This window comes from Cavia porcellus, unplaced genomic scaffold, assembly GCF_034190915.1.
Source record: "Cavia porcellus strain 051 isolate PalLab524CR breed Dunkin Hartley unplaced genomic scaffold, mCavPor4.1 scaffold_19, whole genome shotgun sequence".
NCBI lineage: Eukaryota > Metazoa > Chordata > Mammalia > Rodentia > Caviidae > Cavia > Cavia porcellus.
In genome coordinates, this window is record NW_026947502.1 from 16,881,608 (window position 1) to 16,901,887 (window position 20,280).

Below are 20,280 nucleotides of genomic sequence, written 5' to 3' on the forward strand. Positions count from 1 at the left end.
GAGAGAACTGCAGAGAAGAAAAACTTCATTTATAATATAGGGACTCGTCTTAGAAAACATCTGCTTTTAGTTTTTCTCAGCTCCTATTAGACAAAATCCATGCAGAAGCATCTAAACATTCAATTTTACTTACTTAGGAGTATGGTTAGAGCTGCTGTTATAAATCTAGTAGAGATCACTACGTAACAGTGATTTCAATGGATCTGCTTGCAGGGCTGTGTCAGGTATTTGCTAAGCACTTCTTAAGCATTATCTTAATGTTCCACAAAATTGTGATATGAGTAGTAGCATTAATTCTATTTTAACATGAGAATTTTGAGGCTTAGTAAGGTAAAGTATCTTGCTTAAGACCATGAAAAAGTTAAGTGACAAAGGACTTGAATATAGAAAGTAAACCTAACATCTTTTTGCTGTCAAGCATATTCTCTGAATTTCTTGGCTGTTATTTTATCACTCTATGACAAAGTAGACCTTTTTAAATGTGAAAGAAATCTGTCACTGATATGTTTACTTGAAATAATTAACTAGACTAGTGTTTCAGCATCCAATGAGTATTAATTCAGAAAAATGTGGTGCAAATCTGGAATAAGGCTTTCATTCTAAGCAAGTAGTTCGTACCCGTTATTTCACTCAGTACATTTTCCCACTTCATTACTCACACAGGAGCACTAATAGTAAAACCGCACCATCATGTTTGCATTATTTGTCTGTTAGTGTAGGAGGTACTACAAACAATCAAATCAAACAGTGTAATATATACCCCCTCCGATTAAGGAAAACTTAATTGGGCACATGTATCTGAGACAAGAGAGACAGAGATGGAGATGGGGGGCTTGAAAATGTACTTTTCCTTAATCCTGATATGTGTTGGGGCAGATATCGTATGAATTAGAGAACTTGAAATTTTCTTTGCAATGCCTTATTTTGTTTTCTTAAACTAGTAGATTTGGGTCATAGGATTAAAGCTCTATTAGGCAGGCTTTAGCAATACACTAGAGAAAAGATGGATTAAGGACCTAGAGGGATTCTTCTTGACAGAACTAGTTTCTGCTCCTAAAATGAGATTGTTCTCTTTGAGAGCAGATGGAAACATTGCCTAACTCATCCTATTTACAACAGACATGATGAAATTCATGCTAGTTTAAAGAACCTACATTTGCTGAAATGCATGATGTAAGACACTACGTGTTTTTTTTTTTAATAAAGGTATTTGTATAGTATTTCCTAAAAGTCAAAAAAATAATGAGTGTAGCCAGGTGTGGTGGTACATGCCTGTAATCTCAGCATATGGGAAGCTGAGGCCAGAGGATTTCCATGAGTTTGAGGCCAGGCTGGGCCACACAGTGAGTTGAAGACTAGCCTAAACTACAAAGCAAGACCCGTGTCAAAAAACCAAACAACAATAACAAAATTGGAGGCTGTTGTATTTGTTTACCAACAGATCCACACCAATGATTGTTCTTTTTTATTTTTTGGTACCAGGAATTGAACTCACAGCTTTGCACTTGCCAGGCAGGTGCCAGGCACTTGCCAGGCTTGTACCACTGAGCTAAATCCCCAGCCTCAACCAAGGACTATCTTTAAAACTTCATTTTCTATCCATACTACCAAATCACATTACATATACACTATCTGTTCCTCTTTAATATTTACACACATACACATATGGGTACACACATGTGTGCAAGCATGCATATTGAAGGTGTATATATCCATAAGCATATGTATGTAAATATATATGGTCAAACTATGCATATACAAGTATTTCAATGACTCTGACTGAAAAAAAGAATTTCAGTTGAGGACATACATATATTTAGGAAAGAAGTGCTGGGCACATGCTTGTAGTGGCACATGCCTGTAATTTCAGCACTTGGGAGACTGAGGCAGGAGGATCAGTGTGAGTAGAAGGCCAGCCTGAACTGCACAGTGAAAAAAAAAGGAAATGAGGGAAGGAAGCAGTACATTTAAGTTTGTATTTTTAAAAAATGGCATCCTACATTACAACTTCCCTGAATACTGATAAAAATGTTAAACTGGTAGCTTTTGTAAGACTTTGCATTGTCCCTAGATCAGGAAAATATAACCCTACTGTGTGAGTGAGAAGATGGATGTTGGAATTGGAGGCATGAGAAGAAATAAACTCCTAAGAATTCTACTCAGCATCATATTTACCCTAATGTAGTTTCCATCCAGATTGTTGGGTGGGGGAATTCTGACAGGTTAGGGCATATGAGATTAAATTCTAGAATATTATGTGACTCTTTTGATCAGCTGAAATATATGAGTTTACTTATATGATGGTAGTACATCAACATTTGGATGAAATTATAGCTTAGGAACCATTTTTTGTCCATAGTGTGAGGTTCTTAACAATGAAAGATAAACAAACCACTCTTGCCTTCTGTGCAAGAAAAGGGAAAAACCCAAATATACACAGCCCAGCAAAAGACAGCAAGATTGAGCTCTCCCCAGTAGTTCAGCTGAGGGGTAAGAACAGCCAAGTCTGAGTGTTCATGGGATGAATCTACTCATTATCCTCTTAGTTCATTAATAAGTTGGAGCAAGATAAGAAGACATTATGTTTCAGTTATTAGACTACTTTCTAATCATTGAAGCAGTGTGTTCACAAAAAGTACTTTTTTTCGTAAGTCTTTTATGAGATAGGGCAAGTGTATATATTAAACATCAAATATGAAAAGGGCAAAAAATAAAAATATATATATATGATATATTTATAGATACGAGGACAGAACATGTTGGGGAATAGGCAAGAATATTAATATGTTTTAATCTCCATCAGCATGATTTAATTAGTTTTATTCAGCATCAGGTAAAATTTTTTGCCATTTCACGTTCTTAATTTTACCTTTTCTGCCAATGTGCTGTTGTAAAAGAGAACTTGATGTAATGAGCGTTTCTTGGCTGATATTTTTGTTTTTCTAGCTTCACTAGCCAAAAGTCTGATGATGACTATGAAGATTATGCTTCTAACAAAACATGGGTCTTGACTCCAAAAGTTCCTGAGGGTGATGTCACTGTCATCTTAAACAACTTGCTGGAAGGATATGACAATAAGCTTCGACCTGATATAGGAGGTATGCTACAGTATTTGTGCCATGCTGCAGAGAGGAACGTATAACTGTGTCTACATTATTAATTTTGTTAGAACAAAATATTAGCATCTTTCTAGAGCCAGAAAAATTAAATTATATTTCTACTGTACATTATAACCAACAAAGTGTGTATGAAGAGCATTCCACCCTGGAGGAGGCATTGGTGACGATAAGTTCAATGGAAAAAAAAAATAGTATTTTCAAGTGAAGCTTGAGAGTTAAAACTTAAAATTTCTCAGCTATCCCAGACCAGGCAAGAGAAATAAATTACAATGTTTTATGCAGCAACTTCTAAAATAAAAATAGAAAATAGACAGGCAATATTGGTTACCTAGTGCTGCATGACAAACAATCAATCATGGAATCTTAGTGTAATAATAACATTGAACTTTCATTTAGCACTTTGTGGAGGCCGAAGTAACTAAGCAAACTGAGCCTGCTCACTTAGGCAGGCAACGTTTCAAGTGCCTCACATTCTCCTTCTGGAGCCCGTGCACTAGCTAGAAGCATCTTTCATGACGATAGAAGATAATAAAACAGAAAGCAGGTTTTCCTAAAGCTTAACTTATAAATTTAGAATTAGCACACTGACTCTTGTCTATGTATTATTAACCAAAGCAAGTTCAGTGAAGCACAATATTCATAAGTGGAGAAACAACCACACCGAGGCAAAGGTGAGGGTGTACATGTTGGCATTCATGAAGAATTCAATCAACCACGGTTTTAGGCAAAGTACTTTAAAAGGAAATGGGTAAAGATGAGGGAAAATGTATGAATTTAGATCCAGAAAAATGTGATGAATCTTGGTTCATTAATTGTCAAATGAAAATGGAGTGTTCATGAATGTTGTAGTACAGAGTTTTAACAGTGGTCCTGCCTAACAAATAGGTATATAATGGGCTACCATATGATTTTGTCATATTATCTATGTAGCCACATCATCTAAGAAGTTGAAAGGAAGACAGATTTTGCGTGGGAGATGACCTTAAGGGTAAAGTGGTCATTAAAAAATCAATAGGGGACAGTGTTTCAGAAACAATGTGTGATACTTTTGTTCTTTGTGTCCACTTCATATTTCTAATGAATAGTTTTTTCCTAAGTAGCAAAATATTTCTGCTCTCTATTTGGGTCAAGTCAAAATAAAATATGCAAATAGATTCCAGATCCTGAAGGGAAAATGGTGACATTTAAAATACAAGAGAATGAACAGCAGCTGAGAATATTGTGTTTTAATTTCATTTTATATGTATATAATATTTATTTATTTATTTATTTATTTATTTATTTATTTAAAAGACAATCAGTTTCAAGATGCCACAATGCTTTTTATAACAATTACATGCTTAAAAGGAGATATGTCTTTAAAAAAATTGTTATTCAAATGTGGTTAGTAACTAGTGCCAAACTAGTTATAAATAAATCAATACTAATGCAGTGAAATAAATCTATTCTAGAAACCATAGACTAAGAAAATAAATTTTTGTGTCTTTTCATGCAAACATATATTTATGGTTCTTTTTACAGTAAAACCAACATTAATTCACACAGACATGTATGTGAATAGCATTGGTCCTGTGAATGCTATCAATATGGTGAGTTTCATAATAAAATTTCTATTTTATAAGCATGAAGAACAAGAACCACATTAACAATATATTAGATTCAAGATTTTGGAACAGAAAGTCAAATTTTAGATTGTAAGAACTAAATATGATCCCATGTAAAAGTAACTTGTGTAAGAACGTTGTTATTGAAATGTAACGATGACTGTGTACTTCTCAGCACTAACCATAACAAAATAAAATGTAACACTCCACAAATTTTTAGAATATTTATAGTGCGGTGTGGCATGGTTTGCTCCAAACTAGAAATATTTCTCAAAGGAAATAGTGCATCAGCTGTAATCATAAATGTAAGTTTGTTTTTACACAACATTTTGCACTGAAATATGAGATAAGAATATAATGAAGCAAAAGAGAGAAGGGCAGAATAGAATGGAGTCAACATAATGTAACATAAATATTAGTATTTTGTATTGCATGATATAATATAGTATGTGACAGAGTATGATAATGCTATAATTTAAAAGCAGTGCTTACAAAGTTCACAGTATTCTTTGGTAACACAGTGAGAGATAAGAAACTTTAATTTTTCACAATTATGGTAATAAAAGTACTACTGCCTGTATAGTTCATGAGAATAAGCTCTCTTGTTTAAGCATTAATGATAAATTTAATGATAAATGATAAGGGATAACTTTTCATCCTTCTAACTAAGTTCTCAGACTCTTTAATATGCTAATATGAGCTGTAAATATTTAAGGAGAACTTGTAGGTATATCAATCTAACTTTACTGTTAGAGGCTGTTAATTTAAGTCTTGAAAATTTATATTTTTAAGAGAGACCAGTTTCCAGAACTGTATCAGCATCAATGTTTATGTGAGATATTGAATATGATCCTCAAATATTTTATTTTTGTTGTTGTTGTTTGTTTTGTGTTGTTTTTGTTGGTGGGGATTTTTCCTAAAATATATCCAAAATTATTTTACCTTCTGGTACATCATCAATTAGTTGACAGATGATTTCACAGAATAGGTTGCCTTCTTGTTACTCCTAGACTTCAAATGGGGAACTAAGTGGTGAGCAAAAGAAGCCTGGCTTCCCACCGTTGAGATGCAGTTCATCCCAAGCAGCCGGTAGCAGGTGGCACAGAGACAGTATGATGGAGCGGATCACATGAAGGAGCAGATGCAGCAATCCGCATGTGCTTTGACAAATCAAGCATTTTCATGGCTCTTCATGTTTTCCAATATAAAATGAAGCGTAGGGATCTAGACTAGGAAATGTAAATGGCCTTTCCTCCAAGTTCTTGTATTTTAGTAAGAATGAGTTGCTTTTATTTTTAATTCTATTTAATTTTCAATTTATGTTTAATTCTGCCCTTTATATACGTGATTAAATTCAAGATATAAAATAATATGAGTTGTACCTACGTCAAGTTATTGGGAGTCATGGCAATGTAAAATCATTGAATCAGTTGTTTACTACACTAGTTTTTTTCTTTGCTTGTATTGTTGACACAAAGGGATTTATTAAACGAGATGACATGCAGTGTTTGGCCAGAGAATTGACACAAATAAGTACTTGCTTAATGATAAAAACAAAAATAAAGTTATACTAGCCTATTGATTAACAATTAAGATGATGATAATGATGATGAAATTGAGAAGCAGAGGCTTAATTTTAGAGCTGAAGGGGACCTATTCCTGTATTTGTGTTAATTCTTCATTTGTAAAGATGAGGAAAATGAGGCTAAAGACTAAAGATGTTTTCCTCAAAGAATATCTGTACCTAGGCTAGTCACACTGGAGCTCATATTCTGACTCTAAAGCCAGTAGTGTGAATTTCACTTGATACTTGCTTTACTTTGACTGAAGTCAACCACTTTTTAGTTTAGTGATATATACATGAGAGAACTGTCATAGTGCTTTTTCATCATATTATTTAATAATATATTTCCTGATAGAGATGTATGAGGTATAAAAATTACTTTTAATTGTTCAATTATATCTTGTTATAAAGGGAAGAAAAGCAGCAATAATGAATAGTAAAAAAATGAATTTTGTTTGTTTTGCTGGTTGCATGCTGTTTGAGTGTGGTGCAAAGCACTTGGTGTGTATTTCTCTTTTCCAGTTTCATATTATCTAACCTGTTCAGTTTCTTACTATCTCTATTTTGTTATAAGGCCACTGAACCTCCACTTCGGTAGCTTATTATCATATATTTATTTTTAGTATTCTAGCTCTTATTTCACTCTATCACAATGCTTCTGAGCATAGCAAAAGAATATTTTTGGTAATATCCACGGTGATTTTATCTTGCTTGTTTTAATTCACTGGCAGGAGTAGGGTAAGGTGGAAGGGTTTTACTGACATTTAGGATGTAGAAGCCAAGGACGCAGACAAACATTCTGCAGTACATAGGGCTGATCTGCATAGCAAACGATTAGCTTGTGCAAAATATTGTTACAAAATTTTCTATAGATATGGAGAACAAAAGACTATGTCTGAACTATGATCTTTTGTCCTAACTGATTGAGAAAATTTTAATTTTTCATAAAAATAACTTGTCTATAAATCAAATGAAATAATAGCCTTATCAACTGAGGTATTCCTTTCCTTTGGATTATTCAAAACCAAAATAGCTTTGCCTCATATTGACAATTGCACAAGAATGAGATACTCAAACACTCCACAATGCATTCTGATTGTGCTAAAAACGTTCTGCTTTATCTTTTTCTTTAAAACAGGAATATACAATTGATATATTTTTTGCCCAAACATGGTATGACAGACGCTTGAAATTTAACAGCACCATTAAAGTCCTGCGACTAAATAGCAATATGGTTGGGAAAATCTGGATTCCGGACACTTTTTTCAGGAACTCCAAAAAGGCAGATGCCCATTGGATAACCACTCCCAACAGGATGCTGAGGATTTGGAATGATGGCAGAGTGCTCTACACGCTAAGGTACTCTCTTGGGAAAAGAAAAGAGTAACTGCAACCAATGGAACAAAAATACACCACAATCCTTTTAAAAAATGCCATTTCAAACCCACAGAGGGCTCGCTGTGCTTGATTAAAATGTCAAGTGGCATAGAAAAATTACTTTTCTCTATTATCAGTAAGCTTTTCAAAGCACACAGCATATAAACATGGGTAAAACTTTTGTCCCATGACTAATGCGAAGTGAAAAGGTTAGTTTCTCACAATTGACATGAAATTGCCCTTGTTTTTGTGAGATCACCTGAGCTTTGTGCCAATCGTGGCTTTGGAGTGTGTGTCCTGCTGCATGAGACTACGGATGCTCTAACAGGCAGGACAACCAGTTCCCACAATGGAGATGATTTCATTTTTAAGGAAATCATCACTAAAGGAGAACTTTTGATGTAGAAGTCTCCACGCAATCTCTTTTTAACTACACAATGACAGAAACCCAGAATTTATTATCTTCCATCTCCACCCCCCATCCCGATTGACATAGGCCTGTGTGAATTAATTTGTTGTCTATTTGGGGCACAGTCATCTTGTGGGAAAAGTTGATGGAAGCTACATCTCCTGAACTTAGATATTAAGTAACATCGGAAATTTTGCTATTTAAATTATTGTATGACATTTTATCCCATCTCTTATTCATCTGCATGTGAAATACTTTTGCACTGTGGATAACATTATATTATTAAATAGCATACTCGATAAGGAAATATGCTTACGAATCAGACCGATCTGGCTATGATTCTTTGCTCTCTATCTTGCTATCTAACGAACTAGAGCAACTTTCCAGAATTTCTTTTGACAGGGACTAAGGAGAATCAATATGTAATAGGTTCTTAGTTCTAGAAGACGTCTCATCTCAAAGCTTTGTTTGCATAATAAACGTGATGATTTTATTCATTACATTTTTATTTAGATGAATTAAATGAGAACTGATATAATTTTTTAGGAAAGACAGCAGTCATCATGCCACAGTACATCTACCCTTCCTTTGCCACAACTGAACAAACTTTTACCTTGCATTGCTAAATTTCTATAAAACATAGTCATTCTTACCTTGCAGGATTGTTACAGAGATAAAGTGGGGCAATATATAAATGCTTAACATACTGCCTGATTCACAGTAATCAGAGAAGGTATTAAAATTATTTGTGTATATTTTCAGTAAAAAAATTAATAGCATTCTACATCTTCTAGCTTGCAAATTAGTAATACTATATTCATGTGGCATATTATCTATGCTTTATATAATGCTTGATATATACAATATGCTGTAAAATGGCTCCAAGTCCTTTATCAAAATTATATTATAAGATGATCACAATTACAAAAGAAATTTGTTGCGTCTATTTTGTGTTCATCAGGGTTTATTTAATTAAAGGTAGTGTCTGGAATACGAAGCTAGTGGAGATCACAGTCTGTATGATAAAGCGTATCTCAGTCTAGATGTTGAAATGTGACGACAGTCACCTTATCTCAAGCCTTTTTATTGTTCTCATAAAATTGTCATTTCTGACTTTATTAATTTGAAGTATCATTACAATTTTCAATTATAGAAACTTCCTAAAATGTCACCCATGAGATTCAATTAAGACTTGAACATTATCAGTCTATAGTTAGAGATTTTATTAAGGTCGCTATAGCAATAATGAGCTATCTGTATGTGTTCAGGCATGTATGCATAAATATGTGTCTGTGTCAATGTTTGAATGAGAAATCTAACTATATTGCTAGCAATTTTAGTAATTCCAGTTTAATCTGGAGAGATAATGCTAACAAATATCAAATTTAATTATTATTTCATTTATAAACAAAACTAATCTTTACTTTTTAAGATCATATGATTATGAAGGGACAATTATTAAAACTTCTAGTTTGGAGACAAATAAATCTATGTTCTTCTTTCAAATGTGCCAATAGTTATTTGGCTTTGAAAAAGATTAAATACAATAAAGTCTTAATGATACTTACTAAATGAGGCAACAGTTCACTTTATTCACATTTACATGGACAATTAAAGATATAGTCCAAGTTCTGTTATTACTCTATGATTCTGAGGAACTATAATATCTACCCAATTAAAAGTTATGTAAATTGAAGAATCTTTTAAAATAAAATTTTATAAAGTATTTTTGTAATTTGAATAGTGTTATCTGCATCTTATAAGGAAATAGTTCATAATATAAAAAATTTAAAAATTCAACCTATTACCATTACAATTTGGCATTATATCTACAATTCTCCAAAATGAAATCTGGACTGCTTTATTTGTCCTCCTAAAATCCTAGCTCAGGACTTCAGATTTTCTCTCTCTATCTCTCTCTCTCTCCTGAGTTCGGAGTGTTCAGTAATAAAAATGTATAAAACTTTATTGTACAATATGTGCATTTTTAAACTAGTAGAACTGTGCAGCTAAAAACTAACAAATTTTTACAATTAGAAAAAATTGTTTGGAAGGAAAAGGGAACTAGGGAGGGGAAGAGGGAAAGGAAAGGAAAAGAAAAAAATAGAAAAGAAGGATAAAATGAAAATCGAGCTTTGTGAAAAGTGGGGAAGAGAGTTTGAAAAGAATGGATGGGAATGGGAGTGAGAGAAAGAGGGATAAAGCTATACTATGTAGAGACAAGAAATCCATCTAATTAATGATTGGGGTCTTTATGTATACCTAGAGTGTACCAATAAACTTAAAAGCAGCAAATACAAAGTTTTTAAGAGCCCTGATTTAATTAGCAGATAAAATCTGAGACTAGTCCCTTCTCATTTACTTGCAAATGCTAAATGAGCTTAAGTACTTAAAAGTTTGTTGAATTAAATATATTCACTGAATATTCTTACTGTGAAAGTAATTTTTCAAAAAAAAACTTAAGTAATACAGATTTTGAATAAGTGGAACTGATGTGATGATTGGGAAAAGTGAATAATCTAATTTAGTCTTCTCCACCCCTCCCTCTTCCACCAAAAAAGAGGGTCGCCTTCTATTCCAGGCTGGCCTTGCACTCACTATGCAGCCCAGACTCACCTCAAACTCATTGCAAGTCCCCTGGTTCAGGAGAGCAATTTTAAAAATTACACGTACTATTTATTTTTAATACTTTTCTCCTTAGGTTGACAATTGATGCTGAGTGCCAATTACAGTTGCACAACTTCCCAATGGATGAACACTCCTGCCCACTAGAGTTCTCCAGCTGTAAGTAATATTCCTGTTGCATTTTATATCACCTGATACCTGTAGTCTTCGATTGTAATTTCATTAATTGGTGAAATTGCCAACAATTGCAAAATGGCATTAATCTGTGCTATTGACTGAATATCTTGGCAATGTCTCTTTTTTTCATAACTCCAATTGGTCTCATTGGGGAAAATAGATCAATTTTATCAGGAATTACAAATAGTCTTTAAACGTTTAACAAACTAGCAATGTTGCTCAGAGCTCTTTGTTGAAATGGGTTGCATTTACATAGCAGGACTCAAAAGGAAGTGTGCGATGGCTGTGTTGCTAATGAACACCTCCCATCCAAAAATAGTTTTATTGTTATCTCTTATGTAGAATACTTGATTCACACAGAGTCAATAAAAGCATGACTTCTTATTAATAACTATTATCATTAAACAACGCAATATATAGAGATGGTCCAGTGTGACTCAGGCTAAGTTTTAATCATAATCACAGATATCAGAACCTCAACAAGTAAGATTAGGCTCCGAAAAATGTTTGCTTTATTGTTTGTTCAGAATCTCTTTGGATTGTTCATCTCCTCTTTACTTATAATGTGCTAGTTGTGCATATTAGGCAAAGTAAAAAATATGGACACTTTAAGTATATGTTTATAAGCATAATTTTCAGCCAGATATTTAGAAAAGCTCATAGTAACAACTAAATCCATGTTATAAATAAAAATAAAAATGAATGACCAGAGAAGCAATTACTTATTCATCATTATTTAGAATCCAGTATAAATCAGAAGACATTGTTAAGTGTACCTCAGATATATTTATAAAAATTCTCATTGTAAAGTGTTTTGCCTACTTTGCTTCATCTAAGAATAGGACACATTTAATTATAAATTTAACACTTCCATGAGCTTTAATGAGATTAACCCTCTTATCTTTTAATTTTCTAAATGAGACTGCTTGTCTCCTGAGTAATCTTAAGTCTCAAGAACTGGAAATTTCTGTGCCTTCAGTTTCTGGATGAATTACTCTGAGCCTAAGTATAGGGAAATATTACTTATTGTTGTAGCAAAATCAGTCAACAGGTCATTCATCATAAAAACATTCCCTATTATAATTTGTTATTTTCCTCAGTTTTTAATCCATTTTAACATATCTATGTCCAATACTTCTCTGAGCATGATTTTTGTCCTGATTTACCTGAGCATAAGAATTAAATCAAAAGCAAAAGAAGTGGAACTATGAGATTTTACTACATCATGAATTATACCATACAATGAAGTAGCATCCTTACATAGCATTATTAATGGATAAATAGTTGAGGTGACTTTTAGTTTTCTTTCACTTATTTATATTTGAGAGAGTTTATTCCACATTTGGTTTAACAATGCTTTTCATTCCAGAAAAATATTCTTCACATCAAGTAGTATTATCATGCTTAAATAGAAACAAGTTACAAAAACATTAAGAAATTTTTCCAGAGTATTCTGGCTTGGAAAGTTGTCATCATAACCATTACATCTTCCCACCTTTCATTGTAATCCCTTTTCATGAAGAATTTTCCTTGTCTTGTTATCAACATAATTAATGTCTTCCCCTTAGCATTCCTCCCTATTGTTTTGGGTATATGTAATATATTAAATTAGCCTAAACAGATGAAGAGATAATGATGTAAAGAGTTGAAATTTTTCACAATTATTTTTCTCTCTGGAGGAATTGAATCTATATTTTTTTTTTTTTTTTTAGTTTTTACTTACTGAATATCTTGGCAATGTCTCTTTTTTTCATAACTACAATTGGTCTCAGTGGGGAAAATAGATCAGTTTTATCAGGAATTACAAATAGTCTTTAAACGTTTAACAAACTAGCAATGTTGCTGAGTTACGCCTCTCTGTAACTTCCTGTTGATCATTATTCACTGCAAAACAATGTACTTACTTGTTAGTTTATATCAGTCACTTACAAGTTACCTCAGATGATGTAAAATATGGATACGGTATCTCTTCTACACCTTTTAACCTCATTTTCCTGGGTAACATTGACATTCTAATTTTTGAGTCTTACCTTACATGAAGACATGATGCTATTATAGTCATCTTAGTCAATAACTCTTAGTCCAAGATGTTCATCTGACTTACGACTTTCTCCTTAGTTACCTCAGTGTCCTGTGTATACAAGGTGGCTGCCACGCATGTTCATTTATTGTTGTTTGCAATGTGAACTTTTCCACCTCACTGCAGATGGCTACCCGCGTGAAGAAATTGTCTACCAATGGAAGCGTAGTTCTGTTGAAGTGGGTGACACGAGATCTTGGAGGCTCTACCAATTCTCATTTGTTGGACTCAGAAACACCACTGAAGTGGTCAAGACGACTTCTGGTAAGATGCACTTGACATAAATTTTAAGTGACCCTTCCAGACTTCAAATTTTGGTATGTGTGAGTTGAAAGGCTTTTTGTCTATGAATGACATTCAGAAATTCAGTGAAGTCTTTTGATTTCCTAGAGAAAATTATAATTGATATTCTAGTAGAATAGACAAACATGAATGTATTCTATCAATTTGAAACAAATTTGATTAGTAAATTATCTGCTAATTTTTAAGAAAAAAATTAATGGCAGTTGAAAACATTTATTAGGTGCAGATTTGTTGTTTCGTTTGTGGAATACCTTTCTAATATGTTGAAATGTCATTTATCCTAATCAAATAGAGGTAATGGATATTCTACAAATGCAGAAAAAATATTGTTGTCAATATAGACCCAGTGTCCTTTCAGTAATTTATTGCTACAAACTGCCTCTGTTAGTGGATAACAGACCATGATTTGATATCAGGCAAGGCTGGGTTTAGAGCTTTCCTCCATCAGCTGGGGTGCATCTACAGATACTGAAAAAACTGATGGAACCTCTGAGGGCATCTGCTTTTGCAAAACCCAAAACGGATAAAAGCAACTGTTCACAACTACTATGTTTATATATTTAAGAAATAAACTACTTAGAATGATCCCTAACACATGATGAATACTCAGTCAATGGCAGATCTATTACTAAATTGGTTATAATTATCAGATGTGTATAAGGCATAATATACTCAATATTTTAGATATTTCAAATGAAGCTAAAAATCAGCATTTTATATGAAATAATGATTTATTATTTTACTAGTACTATTTAATTTAATTAAAATCCCATGTAGAGAAAGTTAAGACATAATTCCCAACTATATCTATCACATGTATGTCCAGTTTGAACTCTCTGCAATGCTGAGTATATATATATATATATATATATATATATATATTCCATGCAGATTACCCCAACTAATCCTCTTATAGTGTATAAGTTTAAATATGTTCCAATTTACATTGTGAACATTTTGTTCTTAGCTTATTATCTATTAAGATTTATCATTTGAAACAGACTTCCACAATCCAAGCAGATTTCTGTTGATTTATCCAAACGTATCTTATTTTTTTCTATTTTTGTTTTGGATAATGTTGGAATGGAGTTTGGTACATTTTACAGAGAGAAGCAAATTAAGGGTCTACACAAAGATGACAAGTTAAGATACAGCCTTCAAAACCATTATTCTCTGTAATGGAGGTATCTGGCCTTAGTATTCACAAGTTCTTCCAAAGGATTTCTTTCTTAGCAAAAGGTCACAGCAATGTTTGAGTATGTTTGGAAAAAAATGGCCTTATGTTTCTTTATATGCAAGAGTTTCTGACCATCAAATACTAGAAGAATCTTTCATTTAACCTGAGGGGAATAAACAGAGTTGCTTTAGAACTGAGGCCTTTTAACTATGAAAGAAGACCATTTATACATATATCTTATTTTTTTATGCTTACAGAATGAAGAATTGGGCAATACATTTTGCTGTACATTCATATTTATATAATTATTCCTGTACTCTAAAACAGAACACATAAGCTTATCACTAGCAGACTTTTTATATAGTCATTTTGAGCCCAGAATTACATTAAAACCAAGTGAGAGTACAGAAAGGATTGAATTGTGCATAAAATGATCTAATCTTATTCTTGGTTCAATGTTCACATGGGGAATGATCATGAACATTTATTATTGAGAAATATTTCTAGGAGAAAATCATCTACTTACTTTAAGCTTATGAAAAAGCATTCCCAGGATTCTACAAGGCTATTAATCTTTCTAAGGAAATCACAGCAAAATTTAAAAAAAAAAAACAGATGTGATTTGAGAAATATCAATTAATAGAACTCATGAACTCCTTTGTGAATTTTCTTATGGTTGTTTGGCTTCACATTTGGTCTTGGTTTTTGTATGCTGTGTGCAATATTATTTCAGTTTCTTCTATGACAAAAAAGGGCTGAATTGAAAGTGGTATTAGTAACAGAGAGGTAGCCTGATCTTTGTGACAGCTGGTTTTATATTGAGTGGAAGGTCTCATCTTGTATCTTGCTTGGTTTCTGATGAAATTCTTTTTTTGAAGCAAAACCCATAGTTGATACTGACAAGACAGTGTATTAGTGAGCTTTTTTTGGAAATTATCAGAAGTTTAAATTATAAGCTTTTTGAAATTTAGCCATTACGGTAACGTGGCTTTCTTGTAGACTTATAGTAACCATATCTCCTTTAAGTCACTTCCATTCTGATTGGACAGGAGTGTCGCTTAAAATGTGACAGCTATTTTCTAACCTTTAGTCACTTGACTTTATTGTATCTTACATGGGGGTAAGCTGCTAGTTCCTTAATGCTCCAGGAGAATATGGTGACAAGAATGAACCTCACAGCCTCTGAGACCAAAGAAAGACTTGGCCAGATTTAGAACTGCAGAGTATAATTTCTGAACATTCACTGACAGAATCATGGTCAAACTCAGCAGCAAGTCTAGGGGATCATTGTGATTTGGATCAAAGAGGTGGGCTTATTTGATGCTCAGCACAAAAACTGACAGAATCTACCTGATTTATCCCAAACTAGCATCAAGCATGTCAGGGACATACCTAGGATGGGTGGTACCAGACCTGATGGTAAAACTCTGGTACTACTCTATTGGTTAATTTATATTGTGTGAGAAATTATGCAGGGGAAAGAGAGGAGGGTTACTCCGGGGGTAATAGCGTCAGTTACAAATCAAGGCTGTGGTCAGATCAAGCTGGCTCCCTATGTTTAGTAATTTGTTCCTTTAAATTGATACATTGTTTTTAGTAACCGAATATTTTTCCCAAAATAGATAATGTAGTAAAGCAGAACCAATGAGCATAAATATAAATTCATATAAAATATAATTTAAAAATAAACAAATATTCTGTAAGTGCATACAGTGGGTTCAAAGGTATTAAAAAGGGAAAGAGAAAAAGAGATACTGGAGGTATACTAAGTACAACTATTACCAAAGTAGAACATTCGATTTAATGTAAACAACACAGAGGGAGTACTTCACAAGAAAAGATTTGCTTAGCTCCTAATTAAAGTCTATTTGATAGCCCTGTCATCCACCACCAGAATCATCTTATTCACTACCAGTTTTATTTTATCACACTTGGGGAAAAAAACTCCCTTAGAGGTAGATCAGTAACACTTAAGGATTACTTTAAGTCATAGTCAATATAGCAGAACACATTGTGAGTTTACAGTTTATCCTTCAAGCCTGCATCATTTTCTGACTGTTCTAGATCTGTCAAAAACACCACCACTGCCCCAACAAGCCAGGCATGAACACTGAGAGTCATGTCTTTGCCTCCCACATTTAATGAATCACGGAAGCATTTGTGCCTCTGAAAAATCTTGTGTAACTGTCCTCTTTTCTGCTCATCATTGCTAGTTCATGATTTCATCTGTTCTTAGCTAGACTCTGTCGGTAGCTAATTAATTTAAGGGCCTACTGTTAGTCTCTCCTTTATGCAGCCTTTGCTTACCACGCTGATGATGAAGGCTCACACTATGCATTCTGAAATCCTAAAGCAGTTTGCCTAACTGGCCAACTTTGTCAGAACCATCTCACATCTGCTTTCAACACTGATGGGATTACAGTGAAGGGAAAACTGAGGCTCTGAAGGGTTCATTTCTTTGCAGGAATCCAGTGCAAGCACAGGAACATAGTACAAATTTGTTCCACCATTTGAGTAAAAACATGTCAGAAGATTTGCATGACTGCTATTTAAAATGAACTTGAGAATTAATGTCTTAAATTATTGTATATTAAAACCAACCTGGTCAAAACAGTATTTTTATTATGTTGTTTCTTCATAACTATTGAAACTGTCATTGTTTGGCTACATTTAAAATGTGTTTATCCTGTTGTAATCAGATGTAACTCATAGATCCCTCCTGTCCAGCCACTGTCCCAAAGCAAATGTAAACATTTAAGGTGTAGGTCATTATAGGATGTCTGTGATGAAGTTAAAATATTTTGCACTTAACACCAAAGCTTCAACATAAATGTTCAGTTTTTCACATTTCTCTGTCTTCTAGTTCATCCATTCCAAACTTACGCCCTCTTTGAAAACACCATTTTAAAATGATAAAAAAAAGAAATGCTAAAAAAGTACCATTTTCTTAAAAATGCACATTTTTCCCATTTTCAAAAAATATGTAATTGTTTTCCTCATAAACATTTTACTGCTGGCTACCTAATGATATTTTTACTTATGAATACAGGGTATAACAGGTAAGTGATACGATGGCAAAGCTTAAAGATGAAAATCTCTAATTAGACAACTAAGTTTACTGTAACAGTAAATCCAACCTTAGTTTCTTATCTGCCTGTGCTTACATGGCTAAGAAGATCTGGTACGTTGATTTTCATCATTTGTGTCTATTGTTCACTGGTAAATATGAAGAGCTATGAAATACAAAGCATAATGTTTAATTCATGAGCTGTGTAATAGTTCCTTGTAACAGAGGTAATACAATCACAGACAGCAGTTGTAACTACCTAATAATCATTTTCTTTACTTAGTGTTCTCTTGTTACCATATCAGTGACTGAGAGTGAAATTAGATTGATACAACATTAAAAATGTAGGGGTAAATCTTAAAGTTCAATGCCAATTGTAATCTTACTTGCAGAGAAATGACTCCAAAGAAGTGAAATAAGAAAATATGCATCGATATCCAGTTGTCTACCTCCCACCTAGCACAGATATCATTAGTTAGAGACAAAGTTAAATTTTATTCATTTTAATCAACATTAAACAATGAGAAATTCCATAGGATGGTATCAAATTCCTTCGCATCTCAAATATCTTTTGTACCCTATTTCCCTGTGAAAACAAGTTTGTAAAGCTGAGTCTATCAGCTATCTCAGCAGGTAGGGACATACACTATCCAGGTTTCTATTTTTTAATTATAGGCTTCCTTATTTTAGAAAGCAATATGTATGCACAGCCTTATCAAAATAGAGGAATGTAAAGATAATTCCCAAATGACACTGAGTAGATATCTATAGAAATGGAGACTGTTATCCGAAGAGGTAAAGATAAATTCTACAACAGAACTACACTGAAAGACAATGTGAAAATCATGACTCAAGCAAGGTTGCCTGAAAATAGACACTTGAGTTGCACAGATGTGTCAGAATGTGCCCACCGTCTATATGACTTCCTTTTACCTTCCACACCTGGGCTGATGAATCAGAGATATGTAGTGTAAAAGAAGCTAAATTGATTTTGAGCTCATTCAGTTTATCATTACTATGCACTTTCATGAAAAATGCATTTTGAATCAAAATAATCTTACAAAGTTCTAGATATGGACATCTGTGCCTCAAGTCTTTGTATTTCTTTTTTCACTCACATCCAAGGAACTGAATGCTTTGTTGCAGTTTCCTGCACATTGCTGATTAGCACCCTTGTGTTGCCAATTAACACTTTGTCCCTTTGTAGTTTTCTGAAGATCTCACGTTATTGTTCTACAACAAAATCCTATTCTTCACTTTCTATAATAAAACCAGGCAGCTGGGTATAAGGCAAAAAATTATCATTCTTCTTTGAGGGTTGCTGTTTTGGTCCTACTGCCATGTGTTTGGACGACCTTGAGCAAGTAATTGTCTGCTTTGGCCCACGGCTTCTCACCTTATGTAATCAGAGCAGGCTGATTTTGAAGGTTCTGCATTCTATTAATTTGCTACACTATACTTCCTAATATTTAGAGGCTCTCTTACAAAACAAAATTCTGGTGGAATTTAGGAATTCTATATCTCCAAGAAATTCTAACAGAAATGTATCCTGAAAGGGTGAAGGCCTTCTCCATGATCATGGAGACATGACCAAAAGGTATTTTTATTTACTTACTGATGCTGATACCAACCAAGTGATGCCTCAAACACTAGGTTATTTCTAAATTTTACTCTACCAAAGGACAAGGCTTTATACCTATTTTCCCTTGTTTTCTTATTATGTCTCACTAAAAAATTAACAAAGGTATTTTGTTTGCCAAATGTCAAAGTCTTCATTGGCTACTGTAGGGGAGGGGGGAGATCCAGAACATTGTTCTAAAAACTGCTGATGAGTTAGTTAAGGTCTAATAACATGAATCTGGCATGAGGACTAGAGGCCCACTTTGGGTGGGAGGAGTTAAAGTAATTCATAATTTAAGTTACTATAAATGGAGAAATTGGGAGGAGGGAAAGGTAGGACAATGATTGTGACAAGGAGTTTGCAATGGAGCATGAGCATGACTTCATCTTCAAAGAGAAAAGATGCTTTCGGTAGAAGTGTTAAAAGGGCCTTCATTTATTTACTTACTAAAGTAAGTAAATAGCTTCATTTTGTAAATTTTGGTGAATCTGTGTGATCTTATGGATCAGAACTCCATTAAAAAGTAACCGTGATGTTACCTCTACAAAACTAACAGAGGCAGTAACAATAATAGTGATGGCATGCTATTGTCCACAATCCCTTTCCATTTATCATCTCGTTTCCTTTCTATAGCTAGTTTGCAACGTGAAGTTCATTACTCACATGAGGTTATTATGTGCAATAATCTTGCCAATTATTCTAAAAAGGTGAGGATATTTTCCAAGATCATGAAGGGCATGACTGAAAAGGTATTTTCCTTTCTGGTAATACTCTGTTACCAATCAAGTGATGACTCATACACTAGAGTTGTTCCTGAATTTCTCTTTGTAAAGGACATGCTTTTAGACCGATTTCTTCATTGTGTATATTGGATTTTGGTTGTTGTTAAGGCATCTCTCCATCGTTCACCTAGCTATTTTATGTCATGTATTATCTGAAGCTTTTTTGTATATTTTTTGTATACAAGTATGATAGTAGCGATCTGTACTGATTCGTTTTTGTAGGACTATGCCTGAGAATCAAACACTACTCAAAATTTCAATGTATTAAAGCAAAAATGGTTCACATTGCTGCCCTTCCTGTGCTTTATTCTGTGACATGCCATTCTTATAGAAGAAGGAAGAATGACAAAAGACAATTCTGAGAGCTTCTGCTTT

At 33.6% G+C, this 20,280-nt stretch overlaps 1 protein-coding gene across 2 annotated transcripts in view; it reads left to right on the forward strand.

Moving 5' to 3' along the window:
• Positions 1–20,280, forward strand: part of Gabrg2 (gamma-aminobutyric acid type A receptor subunit gamma2) — an 83,427-nt gene that overhangs the window by 23,524 nt on the left and 39,623 nt on the right. For both annotated transcript variants that reach the window (XM_003473354.5, XM_003473353.5), the window contains exons 2-6: positions 2,947–3,098; positions 4,641–4,708; positions 7,426–7,646; positions 10,775–10,857; positions 13,082–13,219. In XM_003473354.5, coding sequence (XP_003473402.1) covers positions 2,947–3,098; positions 4,641–4,708; positions 7,426–7,646; positions 10,775–10,857; positions 13,082–13,219 — 662 coding nt within the window. The remainder of the gene's footprint in view (positions 1–2,946; positions 3,099–4,640; positions 4,709–7,425; positions 7,647–10,774; positions 10,858–13,081; positions 13,220–20,280) is intronic.